Genomic DNA, 21,405 nt, shown 5'->3' on the forward strand with positions numbered 1-21,405 from the left:
GACATCCCGGATCTCCTGTCCCAGGGCCCAGTCTTCCATCCTCAGGTGGCTGGCCTTCATCTGACGGTGTGGAGTTTGAACGGTCATTATTAGAAGAGAAGGGCTTCTCCGCAGACCTAATTAACACCCTACTTAAGAGTAGAAAAATCATTACCACAAAATTTTATGTCAGAATTTGGAAGAAATTCCTTCAAAACTCAGGAGTAGTCGCTGGGGATTCAGCGCCTATAATGCAGATATTAGAGTTCCTACAAAAAGGTCTGGACATGGGGCTCTCTACCAGTACCCTTAAAGTACAAGTGTCAGCCTTGGGGGCTCTGTTTAGCTGTAACATCGCTGGTAATTATTGGGTAAGCAGGTTCATTAAGGCGGCAGGTAGATCCAGGCCAATAATGAAGGATAGGTTCATGCCGTGGGACTTGAACCTAGTCCTCACTGCTATGACAGAGACCCCATTCGAACCTATCTCGTCGGCTTCCCTAAAAAACCTGTCCCTCAAGGTAGCCTTCCTGGTAGCTCTAACATCAGCCCGCAGAATAAGCGATATCCAGGCTTTATCTAGGTGTCCTCCTTATTTACAGTTCAAAGAGGATAGGGTAATACTTAGACCTGACCCAGCGTACTTGCCGAAGGTAGTGTCTAGTTTCCATAGGACACAGGAAATAGTTCTTCCATCCTTCCTCCCTAATCCAACTAACGAGAAGGAAAAGAAACTACACACCCTGGATGTCAGGAGAGGCCTCATAGAATATCTGACAGTCACCGATCCCTGGAAGAAAGATAATGCCCTATTTATCTCTCATCAAGGCCCCAGGAAAGGTTGTAGAGCATCAAAAAATACACTAGCCAGATGGATTAGAGAGGCGATTTCAATAGCATACACCTCAAAGGGCAGGTCGCCACCCGGGAAGCTGAGGGCGCATTCCACCAGAGCCATGGCAACCTCATGGGCCGAAAGATCAGAAGTCTCCATTGACCAGATTTGTAAGGCGGCTACTTGGTCCTCTCCGAGCACCTTTTATAGTCATTATAGGCTAGACCTGGGTGCTTCCACAGACCTCTCTTTTGGTATAAGGGTGCTGCAGGCTGTAGTCCCTCCCTAAAGCTGATATTACTCTCTGTAAATCTCTCAGGTGGTGCTGTCATGGACGACCGAATAAAGTCTTAGTTACTCACCGGTTAACGGTGTTTTTCGGAGTCCATGACAGCACCCGTATATTCCCTCCCTTATAGTTTGATTGGGGTGTGCACGTCTATTTCTTGTATATGCTCACTGGTGGTAAAAGTTTATAATTGTAAAGAATACTGTACATAAATCATGCATTAACCTTGGAAGTCCTCTTGTGCTCTGTAATCCAACTGATGCGTGGGAGAGGTGCCACCCTTTTGTATCTGTAGGTTTCCTGTTCCTAAGGGGTGGATCCCCTCTCTCAGGTGGTGCTGTCATGGACTCCGAAAAATACCGTTAACCGGTGAGTAACTAAGACTTTCACTCACACAGCAATTCAGGTCCTGCTTTCGGCTCGGTGGGCTCACATTCACTGGTGACTCGAACACGGCTGAGCTAGCCAAGTTCGGTCAAAGAAAACTGCTATTGTCCACAGCAACCAGACATACTTGCGGTTTGGTACACATGACCTGTGCAATCTCCTCTCGGAGAAATTCTAGCTTGTCTTTCTCCATCTCCAACACAAATCCACTCTGCTCAGCTTCCCCAGCTGACTGACCATTCAATACGGCCTGGTTCCATTCATGGCTGTCCAGATGCATCTAGCCAGAACCTGTACTGCCAGGATTTAATTTTAGCCTACTTGACTCTCCTACAATATATGCGTGTATTCATTGTAAGGAGGCTAATAGCTGTGTAGTCAATGGGAGGTATGTGTCGCAGAGATGGCTGCTCCCTGCGATGCAACCCGGAGTACTTTGGCTTTTGTGCACATATGAGCACTAAGATGTCATTTAGTGCACCTGGGTCCGGGTTGCGGGTAGCTATGAGAGATGGGCGGGTCTGGCTACCCACATACCTCACATGTGGGTGTGGTTACAGTCTACATAATGAAGGCTGCTGTTTAGCACATGGTCTGTGTCTTGGGAGGTAGAAGGCCTCCTGTGTGTGAGTCTCCAGACCAAGCCTGCGTGCTGGACGTTGCACAGCCTGTGTGCCCACAGGCCTGAGGGAGCAGAGAGCCCGGCTAAGGACAGTTTTGTGTTGTTCTCCTGCTCTGTAGGCCGATTACCGTTTGTTACTGCTGGGTTTATGGAGTAAATAAACCCGCACAGACTTTTTTTTTTTAAAAAAAAGAAGCACGCCTCCTGTTTTCCTCCAGCGCACCTGAGTGAGTACAAATCCTTACATTATATTCACAGCAATCTATAAACCCCTATTCATCAAGACTGGCAACCTTCACGGTGGTCTAGATGAGGGGACTGGGTGGAGTGCAAGTCCCCTGATTCATTAAGAGGCGCACGCCTGTTGATGAATCAGGAGCCTCTGACAAGTGATGTGCGTCCCTGCCGGAGTAAGAGTTGTGGCATTTCAAATGCCGTCACTTGTCATGAATTTGATGAGCATTGATCACCACTTCCACGTCCCGCATCAGATTCGTCCACTATAACAAGTGGGTGGGATTTAAAAAAAAAACAAAACAAAAGTGTGGGAATAAACTACATTGTTCGGTTGTAGTCTGTAAATATGGAGCAGCATAGGTGGGATATTTCATTGACGTTATAAGAAGCATCGTTGCAAAGGTTTACATTTGTCTTCCATTAGCTACTCTTAAAATTTATTTTTTTTTGGTAAATTTTAAAATATGGAACACAAGTAAATCGGTTGTGCAATTCTGTGAATATTGGTCCCTGAAAATTCGGGTCAGTGGGAGCTGCTGCTACATATCGAACAGGGCTGTGCTGTACTGCTCCATTAGGTGTCTAAATCCGGCCAGTCAGAGCTAGTGACAGCTGATCGGTGGGGGTGCTGGGTTTTTAGCTCTCTGTCGTTCTGATGTTAATAATTTATACTTAGGATGCGTCATTAATATTAAATGCCTGGCACCCCCTTTAATATGCTGGATTATTAAGATTAGATTATAGGAAAATGCCTTTATCATCTAATCACAGGATAATTGATATTTAATTGCTGCCCCCAGTAATGGACCAGCATGACAACTGATGACCCTTTCAGTTACTTTGTGATCACCCTGCTTGGCTGGCTCCATCAGTTGTATAGACCTTGCGTAGAGCGGGCATGCTCATTGTCAGCCTTCGCTCCAGATTCACGTGTGGGCCATAAGATCCCTATTCTTGTAACGACAATGATCCTACTGGTGGGATCTCCAGAAATCGGTCATGAATCACCTATTTTGTGGATATAGGTGATGTGTTTTGATTATGGGAGCATCCCTTTTTTTTGTGTTGGTTTTAGATATTTTAGGGTTAGGAAACTGTTAGTCTCTGCTGTTGTCCTTACCAGGCTTTATAGACCTCATTCTTAGTGTGTAGAAGTGAAAGTTTTCACTGTGCTTTGCCTACATTTAGATATTTTGCTTTTTTCAATCTGCATGTTCATCTATAGAACAATTACATGAGGGTTGCTTTTTTTCCTTGTGCTTGTAGATACCACCATCTCCTGCAAATCCTGATTTTGATGGTCCCAGAGACAAAATGCAGAAACTTGGAGAAGGCGAAGGCTCCATGACAAAGGATGAATTTGCCAAAATGAAGCAAGAATTGGAAGCGTAATTATCCGAGTCGAATATACACACATGCATCGATCTGCCATAGAATTAAAACCACCTGATTAATAATGTTAATCCTCCATACAGCATCTTAAGGGGAAATGAGCATGCTTATAAATGAATGCGCATTCACCAATTATCGGCTTGTCTAAATGTATAAAACTATAACAATCTTTCAAAGACATTGGTCATTCAATTGTGAAATATGGCTTTGAAATGAAAAAAAAAATCTCAAATTCTTTCCATAGCAAACAAAGACCGAGACAGATTTCAAATATTCACTGCAACATGCCCAATATAAAGTCTGTGAATAGCATATGAGATGTCACACAGAGGGGAGTCATGGAGCACACACCTGGATGTTTCAGGAGACTCTTCCATTCTTCAAGTGGCGTTTCAACACCAGTTTCTTTCAGCTTCGCCAAAATGGGCGGAACTGGGGCGGGGTGAGAACTTGCTGCCCACAGCTCGTCTAATTCATAATAATCTATGGTGCCTCATGTGCCTGAAATCTGACTCCAGTCAACGACTGGAATTAGATTTCTGGCATGGTGCGCAGAGGCGCATACCACTCGTGAGGCACTCCAAATTCATGAAGAGCCGTGCACTGCTTCATAAATCAGGAGCGTCTCCACCACGCCCCCTCTTCAACTGCATCGGTCTTGATGAATCTGGCCATTTGGGTCTGTACATGGCTCTGCATATGCTCATGCTGGCGTTCAGTGCTCCTGCCTGCTGATCTGTGCTCTTCTCCACTGTCTTTTGAGTGATTGGGGGTATCAGGACCCAGACTCTCCATTGAGGTGGTGTGTCGCATATAAAAAATTGTAAATGGTACTTTTTAAGTCACCACAAACTGGAATGGGTTCATGTAAAACTCTTGCCTATGTGACACTTTGAAGCCAGACTTGCAGATTTTTTTCACAATCCTTAAGCTTTCTTGGCAAGAATCTATTTAGCATGTGATATGTCAGTTATTGAGAAAAAGTAGTGACTCATGTACTTCTTAATTGGTGATGATTTGTCACCGTGCCTGCAATATATTATGTACTGCAACACTACGGGGCAGAGCTGGGATGGACCTAGTATCTTATGAGAAACTGGAAGATCTATGAACTTTTAGGATATGTAGTTTTGGCGGCGGTTCTTGGTGTTCCTTGGCGGCTTTACACTTAGCTGCTGGGCGCACAATGCTTTATGCTGTAAACATCATGGTCATGTGAAATGCTACTGAACTCTCCAAACAGGGCGTCTTTGTCAGTTTCAGGCAGAATCCATAGTACAGAATGTTTTTAGTAGCTGGTTATTATTTTTGTAGTAGTGCGCAGTTTATGTTCCTGGAAGTTGATCCTTTATTATTTTCCCAGTGTATACTCTGTATGCACCAAAGTAAATGCCTTTTAGCAATATTTGCCTTATTTTTCTGGCTTTAGGTAATGTTGCACTGCTCTCGGGATATGTATTGTGTAAAGTCAAAACTTCTGAAACTTTTTAAGCTTGAGATCACATGTGCAGCACTGCAAAGTGGCGAGAAAATATAACCGCTAAATACACTGATCAGTCTCATGTGTCAGGTTATTTCATCCTGAACTTCCATTCTAACATTAGAAATACTTCCAGATGAAGTGAATAACATTGATTATGCCATGGTGGATGGGTGCTGATCACCAAATGACTTAAAACGTAGAGATGGTGCGCATATTACCCTGTCGTTGTGGAGTGAGCAACTGGACAGAGATCGGGGAGTCAGCTGAAGAACGTGCTCCCTACAGAGAATGTAGAGATGATCTATTATCTCTGCCTTCCTGATGTCCATATACTCTGCACTTCCTTCTTCTGTCCTAGTGAATTTGTGATCACTTGGTTCCAGGATTGACTAGAAGCTGAAGGTTCTTTGCACACACTGATCATCTCGGACATCCTTTCGGGAGGCTGCGTTTCCCTTGGAACTGGTGCTAATACGCCCGCCACAGTTACAGAGGAAATCTGGGCCCAATCTATGTAATAAATATAATATATAAATAGAAAAGAAGCGAGGGGGGGAGGGAAACTACCACCAGTTACAATTTTTCAGTTTCTATTTTGCCTCTGACATAAAAAAAAAAGGTGTCTGATATATAATAATAATTGCTATAGTAAAGGCAACATAATTTAAAATGTATTTTAGTGGCTATAAAAAGTGAAAAGCAGACCTGTATGTCCTTTTTTTTTTTTTTTTTTTTTTCCGTTTACATTTTACTGCAATATCAGAAAAAATATTGCAGACTGTAAAGCCTAAAAATTAGGCTCTACATAAGTCAAAATGTATTTGAATATCAGGACAAGAAAAAAAAGTTTCTCTTTAAAGCATCATGCATTACCCCGTCTTTATATGACTTGTACACGAAGATCAAAGATATCAGAAACATTGAATATCGCCTGCTCTTGATGATACCATAGTCGACCGATTCAACCTCATTTGGTCCCCATGGGACACCTTTTGGGCACTGCTGAATATTTAGAAACCTTATTCACTAGGTCATATGTCATTGAACTCTTCAATGTCTAGCGCCTCTATTCTTCCCTTTGCCCTCTGTCTATTGGATGTCTCATTTGTATCCCCTGTGAGGTAGCGCTGTCTGTTATGAATGAGTCACCGAGGAGGAAAAAGCAAGCTAAGCCCAGAAAACCGGAGAGGTTGGTAACTAGCGGATTGCAGACCCCTGATCCTATCCACAACAACTAGCAGTAGCCGTGGAGCGTGCCTACGGTGGTCCTAGACACTTCGTTACGGCCGGAGAACTAAATAAGCCTAAAGAAAGAAAGGGAAAATCTAAACTGCCCCAGAGCAGACCCCAAATTAATAGACAGCCCCCAACATGTATTGACTGTGAAACAAGATGAAAACACAGACACAGGTAGAAAGATAAGAGTCAGTGATAAGCGGTCATAGAGGAGCGCTTAGGAAGCAACCCAGGGGCAGACAAAAATGTCAGGTCTCCACCGCAGCTCCAGCCGAAAACCTCCAAAGGATAGGAGCAATGAGAAAATGGAAACGGTCTTAGGAGCGCAGGAAAGAGACTCAGACAAGAGATGGGGTTAAACCACAACGCGTTTCGACGGATAATCCGTCTTCATCAGGTGGAAGTTTCACCTTTCACCTGATGAAGACGGATTCTCCGTCGAAATGCGTTGTGGTTTAACCCCATCTCTTGTCTGAGTCTCTATCCTGCGCTCCTAAGACCGTTTCCATTTTCTCACAGGTAGAAAGGCTGAGCCAACGATGGGTCCCTCGCTAACTAGAAAGGACAGGAAAGAAAAGCTGCTGTCTGCAGTCACGCAAAAAACCCTGCCAAAAAGAATGTCCAACACGTCTGCTAGAAAAAGGCCCTGAAGTCGCTAGACTTCAAATCACTATATCAGCACTCGGGTATATTCTGAAGACAGAGCAAAAGAGATCAACTGATCAGAGACAAAATGGGGATTCAGCCCAGTCCCAGCCAGGGCTGGCTGAACACAAAAACTAAGTAAACCAGACAAAAACTCATATGAACAATAGCAGAGAAAACTTAGCTTTAGGTAGGCAGGAACCAAACTGGAAACCAGGAGCCACAGTCAGGAAAAATCACCAGCAAGAAACTAGGGAGTCGGCTGCCTTAAATCCAATCAGAAACTCCGGATGTCCAATCGCAGTCCTCTTCCTCAGGTGGCCGGTCTCTGCCATTTAGATCAGCTTCATTATGTCCCTTCACCAACAGAGGGAGTCCAGATAGAGAACTCACTACTCCTCTGTCAGCACAGCCAGCTCCTTAACCTTCACCAGAAGCAAACCTGAAAATGAGCTCACAACAGCTGTCATTCACATAGGGGATCACTCGCTTGGCAGCCAACATCCGGCACAGGTTTTCCATAAAACAATCGCGGTCCAAGCGGTTTATTCAGCATCATAAACCATGACCAGCAACATAAAGTTCATGTCAAACGGCATAGCATCCATGACAGAGCTCCACTCTGATTATCCTGTACTCACACAGGTTATGCAATGTCCATTTCGCAGGCTTTCTAGCCTCACAGTTATTACCCCGTCAGGGTTTTACCTTATGGCTGCTTCTCCATGCTGCAAACGTCCATTCCCTCCTCGGGGAACTCTCAGACACGTGCAGCCATTACACAGGCACTTCAGGGAGGCACACACATCTCCCAGCGAGAACTTCAAAACCGACCAACCGGGTCCCTGCTTTCACCACATGTGACCTACCCTGGCCACCTTATATGGTCCGTAGCCACGCCCACCGGGTCACATGGCTATGACCTCATCACCGGTCATTGAACCCTTCACACACACTTTGCAACAGCATTCTTTAACACACCCCCTGGGTGGGTTTGTAGGTAACTGGGTCCGCCCGTCTCCCCAGCTACCTGGAGACTTCTCCTGGACACATTGACACAACACGTCAGCAGTATCACTGCTGATCAACACACACCTCAGTCTCCATCTCAAGGCCTTGAGATACATAATGGTCATTCATGACTCTGCCATTCATCCTCTCTCCTCGGACATCCACACAGCGCCCCCTAGCGGACACAGTGGTCACAACACCACACCCCTTTATGTCTTTTAGATATATATAATTATATTATTTCTATTATTGATTAGTTTGAAGGACGCACAAATATATCAGCTAAATTAAGAGTATCCTGAAAGTGTCGAATCTTGTGGGGTGTTTCCAGTGTGCAGAATGAGTGAAAAAAAAAAATCTTCAGAACTAGAGATGAGCGAATATGTTCGTAAAACGATCCGCCAAATCCGAATTTGCCATATTCGTACCAAATGTATTTTTGACCAACGTTTACAAACATATTCGCTCATCTGTACTCCCATTGACTCCAATGACATTTGGCGAGGTCTTTTGAAAACCATGCCTTCATGGATCAGAGCTGTTTTTGGAGGCACAAGGAATTCCTCCATAACATTAGCTGGGTGGTTTCAGGGTGTGTACACACATTGTGGAGTTGGTGCATGTTTTCTGCGTGAATTTGCATGTAGAAAATTTTCAGTGTAATACAGTACCAGCTAACTTAATGTGATTTTAAAAATCTCCTCTCCAAATTTCTAGGAATTTTCATGTATAATTTGGCCTGCTGTTTGTTTTCGAAATCTGCAGCGTGTGCATTCTTTATGCGGAATTCATTGTGGCCTTCACTCTTGCAATGTGCAAGGTGAAATTGTCGACACATTTCACAACAAATTGGATTTTAATGCGGAAACACTGTGGATACAAAGCAGAAATTCTGCTTCAAATCCGCAACGCGTGGATATACTCAGACGGTTGTAGTGTGTACCGGATGTGCCACCCTGCATTCTACATGTCTCCTTTTATCGCCCTGGCAGGGAATATCTGGCGGTGTTTAAGAAGACGGTGTCGGTGCATGAAGTTTTCCTCCAGAGAATTGCTTCTCACCCAATCTTGAACAAAGACCACAACTTCCATATTTTCCTGGAATACGACCAAGATGTAAGCCATCTTCCTTCCTGCGTAGAAAGTAAAGCTCGAATGCAGAGACAGCAGTTTTAATCGCTGACTTTTCCATGTCGTTGCACATTTTATTACGTGGTAAAATCCTTTCGCAAAGCACAATTTTGCTTTTTTTTTTAGGACGAGTGTCTCAACACATTGTATTCTCCTGTTAGTCAGAAATGTTTAGTAATTGTTTTATGCTTTTTTTTTTTTTTTTTTTTTTTTTTTTTTTACCATTATGTTATGAGTTGTACAAAAAGTGACCTAACATGTATATTAATCATTTAAGCCGACTACTTCTTAATAATTGTTTGCATTTCTGCTTATCTTAGTTAAGTGTAAGAAGAAAAAATACAAAAGAAATATTTGGTGGCTTTTTCCGGAGCATGGTTAAAAGTGCCGATGAAGTTCTACTTTATGGAGTAAAGGTGAGAAGCTGCAGCGCTTTTCATATTAGAAAGTTATACAGCCTGCTAACATATTTTGTGTTTTGTGTTTCTATTCCTTGCCATTTCATAGTTTACCGTTGGTGAACGAGAATCTTCTTATTTACACCCAAATTAGATTTTCAGTCTAGTTAAAGGGAACCTGTCACCTGTTTTGGCCGCTATAAGATATGGCCACTGCCATTCAGGGCTTATCTACAGTATTCTATAATTCTGTAGATAAGGCCCCGGTCTGACCTGAAAGATAAGAAAAATACGTTTTATTGTACTCACCTGGGGGGCAGTCCGATGTGACACTGCCCTCCTGCTTTCTTCCTCGCTACCGGCATCGCACTTCTGCACAAGTGTACTTATCTGCCCTGTTGAGGATAGAGCAAAGTACTACAATGTGCAGGTGCCGAGAAAGGTCAGAGAGGGCCAGCGCCTGTGCACTGCAGTACTCTGCTCTGCCCTCAACAAGGCAGAGAAGTACACCTGCGCAGAAGTGCGATGCCGGGAACGATGAAGCAAGCAGGAGGATAGCGTCGCAAGAATCATGTAAGTGGTTCCTAAAAGTTTTCCAAACCAGTGATATACACTCACTGGCCACTTTATTAGGTACACCTGTCCAACTGTGTGTTAAGACTTAATTTCTAATCAGCCAATCACATGGCGGCAACTCAGTGCATTTAGGCATGTAGACATGGTCAAGACAATCTCCTGCAGTTCAAACCGAGCATCAGTATGGGGAAGAAAGGTGATTTGAGTGCCTTTGAACGTGGCATGATTGTTGGTGCCAGAAGGGCTGGTCTGAGTATTTCAGAAACTGCTGATCTACTGGGATTTTCACGCACAACCATCTCTAGGGTTTACAGAGAATGGTCCGAAAAAGAAAAAAAATCCAGTGAGCGGCAGTTCTGTGGCCGGAAATGCCTTGTTGATGCCAGAGGTCAGAGGAGAATGGGCAGACTGGTTCGAGCTGATAGAAAGGCAACAGTGACTCAAATTGCCACCCGTTACAACCAAGGTAGGCAGAAGAGCATCTCTGAACGCACAGTGCGTCGAACTTTGAGGCAGATGGGCTACAGCAGCAGAAGACCACACTGGGTACCACTTCTCTCAGCTAAGAACAGGAAACTGAGGCTACAATTTGCACAAGCTCATCGAAATTGGACAGTAGAAGTTTGGAAAAACGTTGCCTGGTCTGATGAGTCTCGATTTCTGCTGCGACATTCGGATGGTAGGGTCAGAATTTGGCGTAAACAACATGAAAGCATGGATCCATCCTGCCTTGTATCAACGGTTCAGGCTGGTGGTGGTGGTGTCATGGTGTGGGGAATTTTTTCTGGGCACTCTTTGGGCCCCTTGGTACCAATTGAGCATCGTTGCAACGCCACAGCCTACCTGAGTATTGTTGCTGACCATGTCCATCCCTTTATGACCACAATGTACCCAACATCTGATGGCTACTTTCAGCAGGATAATGCGCCATGTCATAAAGCTCGAATCATCTCAGATTGGTTTCTTGAACATGACAATGAGTTCACTGTACTCAAATGGCCTCCTCAGTCACCAGATCTCAATCCAATAGAGCATCTTTGGGATGTGGTGGAACGGGAGATTCGCATCAGGGATGTGCAGCCGACAAATCTGCGCCAACTGTGTGATGCCATCATGTCAATATGGTCCAAAATCTCTGAGGAATGCTTCCAGCACCTTGTTGAATCTCTGCCACGAAGAATTGAGGCAGTTCTGAAGGCAAAAGGGGGTCCAACCCCTTACTAGCATGGTGTACCTAATAAAGTGGCCAGTGAGTGTACATATGTAATATAAGGTGTGTGTGCCAGGGTTGGGTTAAAAAAAAATTGTAATCTGATGATTGCTCGGAGCACCATCAAATCCATTATCATAAAATGGTAAGAACATAGTACCACAAAAAACCTGCCATGAGAAGGCTGCCCACCAAAACTCAGCCCGGGCAAGGAGGGCCTTAATCAGAGAGGCAGCACAGAGACCAAAGGTAACCCTGAAGGAGCTGCAGAGTTCCCAAGCAGAGACTGGAGTATCTGTCCATACGACTACAAGGAGCCGTACACTCCATAGGGGTGGCCATTATGGAAGAAAAAAGCCTGTAGTTGCACACAAAAATTGTAAGGCTCTTTTTCAATTTGCCAAAAGACATGTGGGAGACTCCCTAAATGTATGGAGGAAGGGGCTGTGGTCAGTTGAGATCAAAGTTAAACATTTAGGCCATCAAGGTAAATGCTATGTCTGGTGCCAAACCAACACGGCTTATCACCCCAAGAACACCATCCCCTCAGTGAAACTGCTATAGGGATGTTTTTCAGCAGCAGGGACAGGGAAAATGGTCAAAGTCGAGGGGAAGATGGATGGTGCAAGATACAGGGATATCCTTGAGCAAATCCTGTTTCAGTCTGTTGATTGATTTGAAATTGGGCTGGAGGTTAACCTAAATTACCTAAACTTCTAAAGCAACACTCAAGTGGTTTAAGGGGAAACTTGTAAATGTTTTGCAGTGGCCTAGTGAGATCCCAGACCTTAATCCAATTGAGAATCTGTGGTCAGACTTGAAGATTGCTGTTCACAAGAGGAAACCATCTAACTTGAAGGAGCTGGAGAAGTTTTGCCTTGAGAAATAATCAAAAATCCCAGTGGCAAGATGTGGAAAGCTCAAAGACTTAAGGCCCTTTTACATTTAGCGATGCACCAGCGATCCGACCCGGTCAGGATCGCTGGTGCATCGCTAAATGATCGCTAGTGAGCTGTCACACAGGCAGACCTCACAGCGATGCAGCAGCGACGCAGCGCACGATACTCACCTTTCACACACAGCGATCCTGGCGTCCTCCCGCCCGCCTCCACGCGTCGCTCGTCACAGCAGGAAGCTGACAACGAGAAATGGAGCCGGACATTCTCGCGCGATCAGCGATGGACAGCGGGGGGAGCCGGTCGGAGGTAAGTATCACACATAGCGATATCGCTAGCGATATCGCTATGTTTAAAACCCCCTTTATCCAAAGCAACTTGCAGCAGTAATTGCCACAAAAGGAGGCTCTACAAAGTACTGACTTTAAGGAGATGGAAAAGGCAAAAATTATCCACACTACTGACACACCTGTGGTCAGCACACCTGAGGAATGCTGAATGATTTGTCCCCGGGATCTCGGATGCCAACCCAATGCAGTTAGACAACACGGGTAAAGTCTGTATCAATAGGAATAAGGGTGGCACTCCACGTCCCATTAAAAGTCCTTTAATTTAAGTTGCATAAAATAACAGAGGCAGGCGAGTCCTGTGTGGAGCTTGCTGGACGACGGTCGTTTTGCTCTGTATGCGCTTCTACGGGTCCTAAAGAGGAGAAGAAATGACAAGGCTTATATACAGGTATCAGTATAGAGCCTTCCCATTTCTGACGTCACTTCAATAAAAAAGAAACAAAGAACCTCCTGCTAACTAATTAGACAAACAACATTAAGGTATAGTTACAAAAATCTCTACCAAAAAAGTTAAATTGTGAATTACCATAATTAAAGGAACAGACATATCAATCTTATCATTGAAACCTGTCGCACCCTGCGCTCGTGTGCCCAGGATCCACCTTTCTTCTCTTCTGAGCAATAACCTAAGGAGATTCCCTCATGTGACTTATCAACCTCTGGGCGCTTTTCCTGACTAGATTGAACTGAAGGGCTCACGAAAGCGAACAAAAAGGGGTCGAACAGTTTTGCCGATGTAGAAAAATCTGCAAGGGCAAAATAAAACATAAACCAGGTAGCATGTGCAACAGGGGAGATAAAATCGCAAACCTGGTGTGTTATAGCTTATATATGAAGATACTGAGAAGTAAGATGGAAAGGACAAAAGAAGCAATGTTCACATTTAAAATTACCCACCGGTATGTTTGATATTACACACCAGGTTTGTGATTTTTATCTTCAGTCACACATGCTACACGGTTTATGTTGTATTTTGCCTCGTCATTTCCCCTCCTCTTTAGGACCCGTAGAAGCGCATACAGCGCGTAATGCCAATTGTCCAGCAAGCTCCACACAGGACTCTGCTGCCTCTGTTATTTTATGCAACTTAAATAAATCAACTTTTAATGGGAAAGTGAGTGCCACCCTTAAATCTATTGATACTGACTTTAAGGTGCGCACGCTCCGCTCCCGAGTGCCGGCGGCAGTTCCGGGTATTAACATGCGAGACTCAGCCGTATTCCTCGCATGTGTGATCCCGGCCTAAGGAGGTGAATAGTTACACAGACTGAAGTTTTCAGTTATTTTGTCCAATTTTTTTTTTTTTTGTTTGCTTCATAATAAAAAGGAAAACTGACATTCTAGGCTGTGGGGCAGCAGAACACGAAAACGTCCAAGGGAGGGGTGTTAAATACTTTCGCAAGCGTGTGTGTGGATAGATAGACACATAATATACAGTGGGTATGGAAAGTATTCAGACCCCTTTAAATTTTTCACTCTGTTTCATTGCAGCCATTTGATAAATTAAAAAAAAAAATTTCTCGTTAATGTACTCTGCACCCCATCTTGACTGAAAAAAACAGAGCAAATTTATTAAAGAAATAGCTGAAATATCACATGGTCATAAGTATTCAGACCCTTTGCTCAGTATTGAGTAGAAGCACCCTTTTGAGTTAGTACAGCCATGAGTCGTCTTGGGAATGATGCAACAAGTTTTTCACACCTGGATTTGGGAATCCTCTGCCATTCTTCCTTGCAGATCCTCTCCACTTTCTGTACCCTTTGTATTCTAATATGAATGCAGCTAGAAGCAGGTAAATAGACTGGGGAACAGCAGGAAAATCCATGTACATGATTTTTCTTTGTTTAATGGATTAAAGACAAATCCCTGAATAAAGGGATTTGCAAAGTTTCATAACTTTCCATGCTGGACAAAATAAAAAGGAAAAAAAAGTTTATTTGCACTTTAAATGGCAAAAGCTGTGCTTCCAGCTGCAACCCATGCATTTGTGTGGTGCAGTTTTTTAAAAAAATTAGCCATGTTCTTCCAATCCTGGACAGCCCCTTTTAAAAAGGAAGGGCTCCCGTTTAATGCTATGTCTTCGTTCAAGACAAATGGAGACGTTAATGCTTATTTGATGGTCTGGTAAATGGACAGAGTATGTCCCACTTATTTTATTCTACTTATATAGAGCTATCAATTCCACAGCACTTTACATACATTATCATTGCTGTCCCCATTGGGGCTCACAATCTACAGTCCCTATCATTATGTCTTTGGTGTTTGGAAGGAAGCCAGAGCACCGCAAGGAAACCTACGCAAATACAGGGAGAACATGCAAAAATCCTTTTCAGGTGAGTTTGTGTTTGAACCCAGGACCCCAGTGATGCAAAGCTACAGTGCTAACCACTGAGCCACCATGCTGCCCACTTGTGTGATAATCTTTATCTGTAGTGTAGGGTTGAGTGCAGGGACTGAGGGAATTGTGCAGCTGCCATTGAATAGACTGAGTGCTCTAGGTGTGTGACACATATGTATATTCCATAGCCTCTAATCTGACCATATTTCTACATGTAGGAGATTGATGAATTCTTCGATCAAGAAAAAACGTTTCTTGTCAGTTATCACACTAGGATCAAGGACTCCTGTGCAAAATCTGACAAAATGACCCGATCTCATAAAAGTAAGTATTTTGCTCCATATTTTTTTATGTCTTTCTCCCCTCGCATGCACATGAATTTTCCTAAGAGCATGCATGTGCTCAAAGCTATTCATCAGCATGTAATGACAGCAATAGGTGCTTCGCTGTTGGCTTTGTTGGGGGGAGTTGCATTGTAAAATCGGGTTGGATTTTATTTTTTTTCTTTTCTGATATAAATGATACAAGAGCAGCTAGGTGGTCAAGTTTGCAATATAGGAAGAACACTCGCCAATATTACCATTTTACAAGAAATAAATTCTACCGTATTTTTCGGCCTATAAGACGCATCTAGGTTTTAGAGGGAGAAAATAGAAAGATAAATGAAAGCAAAAAAAGTTGTCATTTCTTTTAGAATATTTTAATATTTTAGTCAGTAAAATAAAGAAAACTCTTTGAGTGAGAAGGTGCCCAAACTTTTGGTCTGTACTGTGTGTATGTTATGATTGAGTCACCGAGGAGGAAAAAACAAAACACAAACTCAGCCCAGAAAATCAGAGAGGTTGGAAACTAGCAGATTGCAGACCCCTAATCCTATCACACAACTAGCAGTAGCCGTGGAGTGTTCCTATGGTGATCCTAGACACCTCGTCACAGCCAGAGATCTAAATAAGCCTAAAGAGAGAAAAGGGAAAAACTGACTGCCCCAGAGCAGATCCCAAAGCAACAGGCAGCCCCCAACATATAATAACGGTGAAACAAGATAAAAACACTAACACAGATAGAAAGATAGGTTGAGCAAACGATGGGGCCCAAGCTAACTAAAAAGGACAGGACAGAAAAGCTGCTGTCTGCAATCCAAGAAAACCCTGCTAAAAATATTACCAACACAACTGATAAGCAAAAAGGACCCTGAAGTCACTAGACTTCAAACCCTATATCAGCACTCAGAATATTCAGAAAGCAGAGCAAAAGAGAACACTGATCAAGGAATAAGAATCCAGCACACCCCCGGCCGGGGATGGCTGAACTCAAAAAACAAGGTAAAAACCAAAACTAATAAGTTAAATAGCAGAGCAAAAACTTATCTTTGGGAAGCAGGAATCAGACTGGTCTCGAAGAATCCAGCAGAGAAATCACCAGCCACTCAGAAGGGCGTCGGCTGCCTTATATCCAGTCTGAAGTTCCTGTTACCCAGTCACAGTCCACCTGATCAGGTGTTTGGTTTCTTTCATCCAAATCAGCCTCACTACCTTCCTTCACCAGAAGAGGGAGATCCTCGGACACAAAAGGTGAATGAACAGATGAGCTCACAACAGTGTGTGTGTGTGTGTGTGTGTGTGTGTGTGTGTATATATATTTTGTAAGGTAGCGCTTGTTAAGGTTGGAGATACTCGCTTTGCAGCCAAATAACCAGATCCGGCACGGGTTTTCCATAAAACAATAACAGTCCATGTGGTTTATTCAGGCATCATGAACCCAAAGCAATAGAAAGTTCATATCAAACAGCATAGTGTCCATGACAGAGCTCCACTCTGTTAACCTTGTAGTCACACAGGTTTATGCAATGTCCAATACGCAGGCTCTCTAGCCTCACAGTTATCTCATCCCGTGGCCAGGTTACCTCATGGTTGCTTCACCACACTGCAGACGTCCATTCCCTCCTCTGGGAACTCTCAGACACGTGCAGCCATTACACACAGGCACTTCAGGAAGGCAGTCACATCTTCCAGCGAGACCTTCCAAACGGGCCAACCGGGTCCAAGCATTCACTCATGTGACCTACCCTGGCCACCTTATATGGTCCGTAGCCACGCCCACTGGATCACATGTCTATGACCTCACCACAGGTCCTACAAGCATTCTCACATAGTCTTTACTATAGGCGTTTTTAGACACACCCCTGGGTGGATTTGTAGGTAGCTGGTACTGCCCGTCTCAACAGCTACCTGGAAAGCTCTCCCTGACAGTGTAGCAAAAGCTCAGCAGTACCTCTGCTGATCAACACGCATTTTCAAGCTTCCATCCCAAGGCCACCTACCTTGGGATACATAACGATCATTCAGCATCCTGCCACTCATTCTCTTTCCTGTCCTGGGACACCCACACAGCGCCCCCTAGCGGACTCAGTGGTCACTACACCACAAAATAAATATATATATATATATATATATATATATATATATATATATATATATATATATATATATATATATATATATATATATATTATACATTAAGCTTGCGCTCACTGAGTGCATTGGGGGACACTCTCACTTGGCTGTGATATTGATGCACACAGGAACACTTTCCACTTAAGAGTCCATGTGGTTTATTATGCTGTCATAAACCGCACCGTAAGCCCTGTTACACTTCACAGGCTTACACACGTTGTCACTAAACACACTGGACCTCTTTGTCCAGTTACCGTCGGTGACCACACGCCGTGCACTTCATTATTGTCCATAGAATATTACAGGCACCAACAGGTATATTCCCATATCCAGGCCGAGGTTACCTCGCAGGAGCCCCGGCTCCAGATGCCGACTGTCAGTCCTCTCTTTCCCAGGGAAGCTGCCGAACTGGGATCTCCGTCCCGGATAACGTCTTGCACACCAGGCCACCTGACAGTGCAGATCCACAGACGGATAGTAGCTCCCCCAACGCAGTGCCGTCACTGACTCAGTAAACACACAGGTCTCACCGGGTGCTATTCAGGGATCCGACCCTACTCCCCAGGTCTCCCAACACACCGGCCACCAGGTCCAGGGCCTCAGTGGGTGCTATTCAGGATGTCCGTCTCCTCCTGAGACCGTCCAACACTCGCGCCTCACCAGGTCTAAGGTCGCAGCACATGCTCCAGGGATCCGATCCTTCTAGCAGAATCTCCCAACACTGACCCTCCAGGACCTTGCACCCTGAACCACTCAGGTACACACTCTCTCCCCATGTGACCAGACCTCAGGCACAATATGTGGTACATAACCACACCCACAGGTGAGGTATAGATCACATGGTCATGATCTCACTACAGGTCCTATTCCACACCAAGCCACACACATACAGGCTTTACATTGGGCGTTCCGACACATGCCCCTGGGTGGGTTTGTAGATGACTGGTCCTACCCATCTCACCAAGTCACCTGGAAGCTTTCCCAATACACAGTAACAAACCCTCAGCAGTACCTCTGCTGATCAATACACGTTCCAGCTTCCATCACAAGGCACCCACCCTTGTGATACATAACAGCCATTTATAATCCTGCTACTCACCATTTCCCCATCACAATAAAGGAAACGCCTGCATGCATGTCCTGGGAAGCCCATACAGCACCCCCTAGCTGTCACAGGGATCACGGCATCACAATACAAAGTGCCTTGCAAAAGTACTCAGCCCCCTGGAACTTTTCAACCTTTTCCCACATATCATGCTTCAAGCATAAAGATACCAAATGTAAATTTTTGGTGAAGAATCAACAACAAGTGGGACACAATTGTGAAGTTGAACAAAATATATTGGTTATTTTAATTTTTTGTGGAAGTTCAAAAACTGAAGTGGGGCGTGCAATATTATTCGGCCCCTAAACTTTCAGTGCAGCAAACTCACTCCAGAAGTTCATTGTGGATCTCTGAATGATCCAATGTTGTCCTAAATGACTAAAGATGATAAATATAATCCACCTGTGTGTAATCAAGTCTCCATATAAATGCACCTGCTCTGTGATAGTCTCAGGGTTCTGTTTGATGCACAGAGAGCATCATGAGGACCAAGGAAAACAGGCAGGTCCGTGATACTGTGGTGAAGTTTAAAGCCGGATTTGGATACAAAATGATTTCCAAAACTTTAAACCTCTCAAGGAGCACTGTGCAAGTGATCATTTTGAAATGGAAGGCGTATCATACCACTGCAAATCTATCAAGACCCGGCCATCCCTCTCTAAACTTTCATCTCAAACAAGAAGACTGATCAGAGATGCAGCCAAGAGGCCCATGATCACTCTGGATGAACTGCAGAGATCTACAGCTGAGGTGGGACAGTCTGTCCATAAGACAACAATCAGTCGTACACTGCACAAATCTGACCTTTATGGAAGAGTGGCAAGAAGAAAGCCATTTCTCAAAGATATCCATAAAAAGTGTTGTTTAAAGTTTGCAACAAGCCACTTGGGAGACACACCAAAGATGTGGAAGAAGGTGCTCTGGTCAGATGAAACCAAAATAGAACTTTTTGGCAACAATGCCAAACGAAATGTTTGGCGTAAAGGCAACACAGCTCATCACCCTGAACACAGCATCCCCACTGTCAAACGTGGTGGCAGCATCTTGGTTTGGGCCTGCTTTTCTTCAGCAGGGACAGGGAAGATGGCTAAAATTGATGGGAAGATGGATGGAGTCAAATACAGGACCATTCTTGAAGAAAACCTTTTGGAGTCTGCAAAAGACCTGAGACTGGGACGGAGATTTGTCTTCCAACAAGACAATAATCCCAAACATAAAGCAAAATCTACAATGGAATTCTTCAAAAATAAACGTATCCAGGTTTTAGAACGGCCAAGTCAAAGTCCAGACCTGAAGACATTCGAGAATCTGTGGAAAGAGCTGAAAACTGCTGTTCACAAACGATCTCCATCAAACCTCACTGAGCTCGAGCTGTTTGCCAAGAAAGAATAGGCAAGAATTTCAGTCTCTCGTTGTACAAAACTGATAGAGACATATCCCAAGCGACTTGCAGCTGTAATCGCAGCAAAAGGTGGCGCAACAGAGTATTAAGTTAAAGGGGCCGAATAATATTGCACGCCCCACCTTTCAGTTTTTGAATTTCCACAAAAATTTAAAATAACCAATAAATTTCGTCCAACTTCACAATTGTGTCCCACTTGTTGATTCTTCACCAAAAATTTACATGGTATCTTTGTTTGAAGCATGATATGTGGGGAAAAAGTAGAAAAGTTTAATGGGGCCTAATACTTTCGCAAGGCGATATAAAATAATTTCCCCAATCACAGTATATGTGACCCCCCCCCCCCCTCATCCCTATCCTGGTATCCATAGGCCCCCCCTCATCCCTATCCTGGTATGCTTAGGTTCCCCCTCATCCCTAACCTGTTATGCATGGCCTCCATCAGAAGAACATTAAAAAAAATAAAACAGAACCATTCTTCTTACCTTCCCTGTGCTCCTTTGCAGCGTCCTGTTTTGTTGCTCTTAGCTGATTTTATGATTGTAAGCAGCGCATGGCAGTGATGTCTTGCTCTGCTTACAAGCGGAGGACAGCTGCCGGAATACTCGCTGCTTCCATCGCCGGGACTATGGGCGTGGAGAGCAGTGAATATTCATTGATAGTTAATGGCCACACAGTAACTTCAGCTGCTGTCTTCCTGCAGTGCTGGGCCCTGAAGTGTGTCCACTACTAAAGGGAATGAATATTCTTTGCTCTACATTACCATGGGCTTAGAGAGCAGTGAATATTCATTCTCTTTAACCCCTTTCCGATGTTTGGTGTAATAATACGCCCACGTCGCTCTCTCTGCTTTTTGATGTGGGCTCCGGCGCTGAAGCCACACGTTTCCCGGCACACGTCAGCTTCCTGGGTCTTATAGCCCAAAAAATAGCCCGTTCCGAACATCGACCGTGCATGACCGCACCATTGTCAGTGCATCGGTGTGTTACACAGCCAGCATCTGCCCCTAATAGCAGTGAGCGGAGATGCCCTCTGCTTGCTGCTATTATCCCCTTACATGCTGCTGTCAGTTTGAGATAACTCCTTTAAAGGAGCATGGTTTAGAGAGCATGATCGTGGGGTGTCAAGAAGTTGCCATGGCAGCCGGGGGCCTGCTAAAGACCCGTGTCTGCCATGACTTTGCATTTGTAAAACCTTTCCTGTGGTTTGCCTGGTTATCAAACTGAATTTCTGTATACAGTTAGGTCCATATATATTTGGACAGACAACATTTTTCTAATTTTGGTTCTAGACATTACCACAATGAATTTTAAACAAAACAATTCAGATGCAGTTGAAGTTCAGACTTTCAGCTTTAATTTGAGGGTATCCACTTTAAAATTGGATGAAGGGTTTAGGAGTTTCAGCTCCTTAACATGTGCCACCATGT

General features: G+C 44.1%; 1 protein-coding gene across 3 annotated transcripts in view; it reads left to right on the plus strand.

The window, feature by feature from the left end:
* The window catches only part of SNX5 (sorting nexin 5), a 118,843-nt gene that overhangs the window by 68,581 nt on the left and 28,857 nt on the right, over window positions 1-21,405 (plus strand). For all 3 annotated transcript variants that reach the window (XM_073557452.1, XM_073557453.1, XM_073557454.1), the window contains exons 4-7: window positions 3,616-3,737; window positions 9,109-9,232; window positions 9,568-9,663; window positions 15,235-15,340. In XM_073557452.1, the coding sequence (XP_073413553.1) occupies window positions 3,616-3,737; window positions 9,109-9,232; window positions 9,568-9,663; window positions 15,235-15,340 (448 nt within the window). The remainder of the gene's footprint in view (window positions 1-3,615; window positions 3,738-9,108; window positions 9,233-9,567; window positions 9,664-15,234; window positions 15,341-21,405) is intronic.

The sequence above is a fragment of the Dendrobates tinctorius genome, unplaced genomic scaffold (genome assembly GCF_039654945.1).
Source record: "Dendrobates tinctorius isolate UK_male_01 unplaced genomic scaffold, ASM3965494v1 ptg000250l, whole genome shotgun sequence".
In the NCBI taxonomy this organism is placed as follows: domain Eukaryota; kingdom Metazoa; phylum Chordata; class Amphibia; order Anura; family Dendrobatidae; genus Dendrobates; species Dendrobates tinctorius.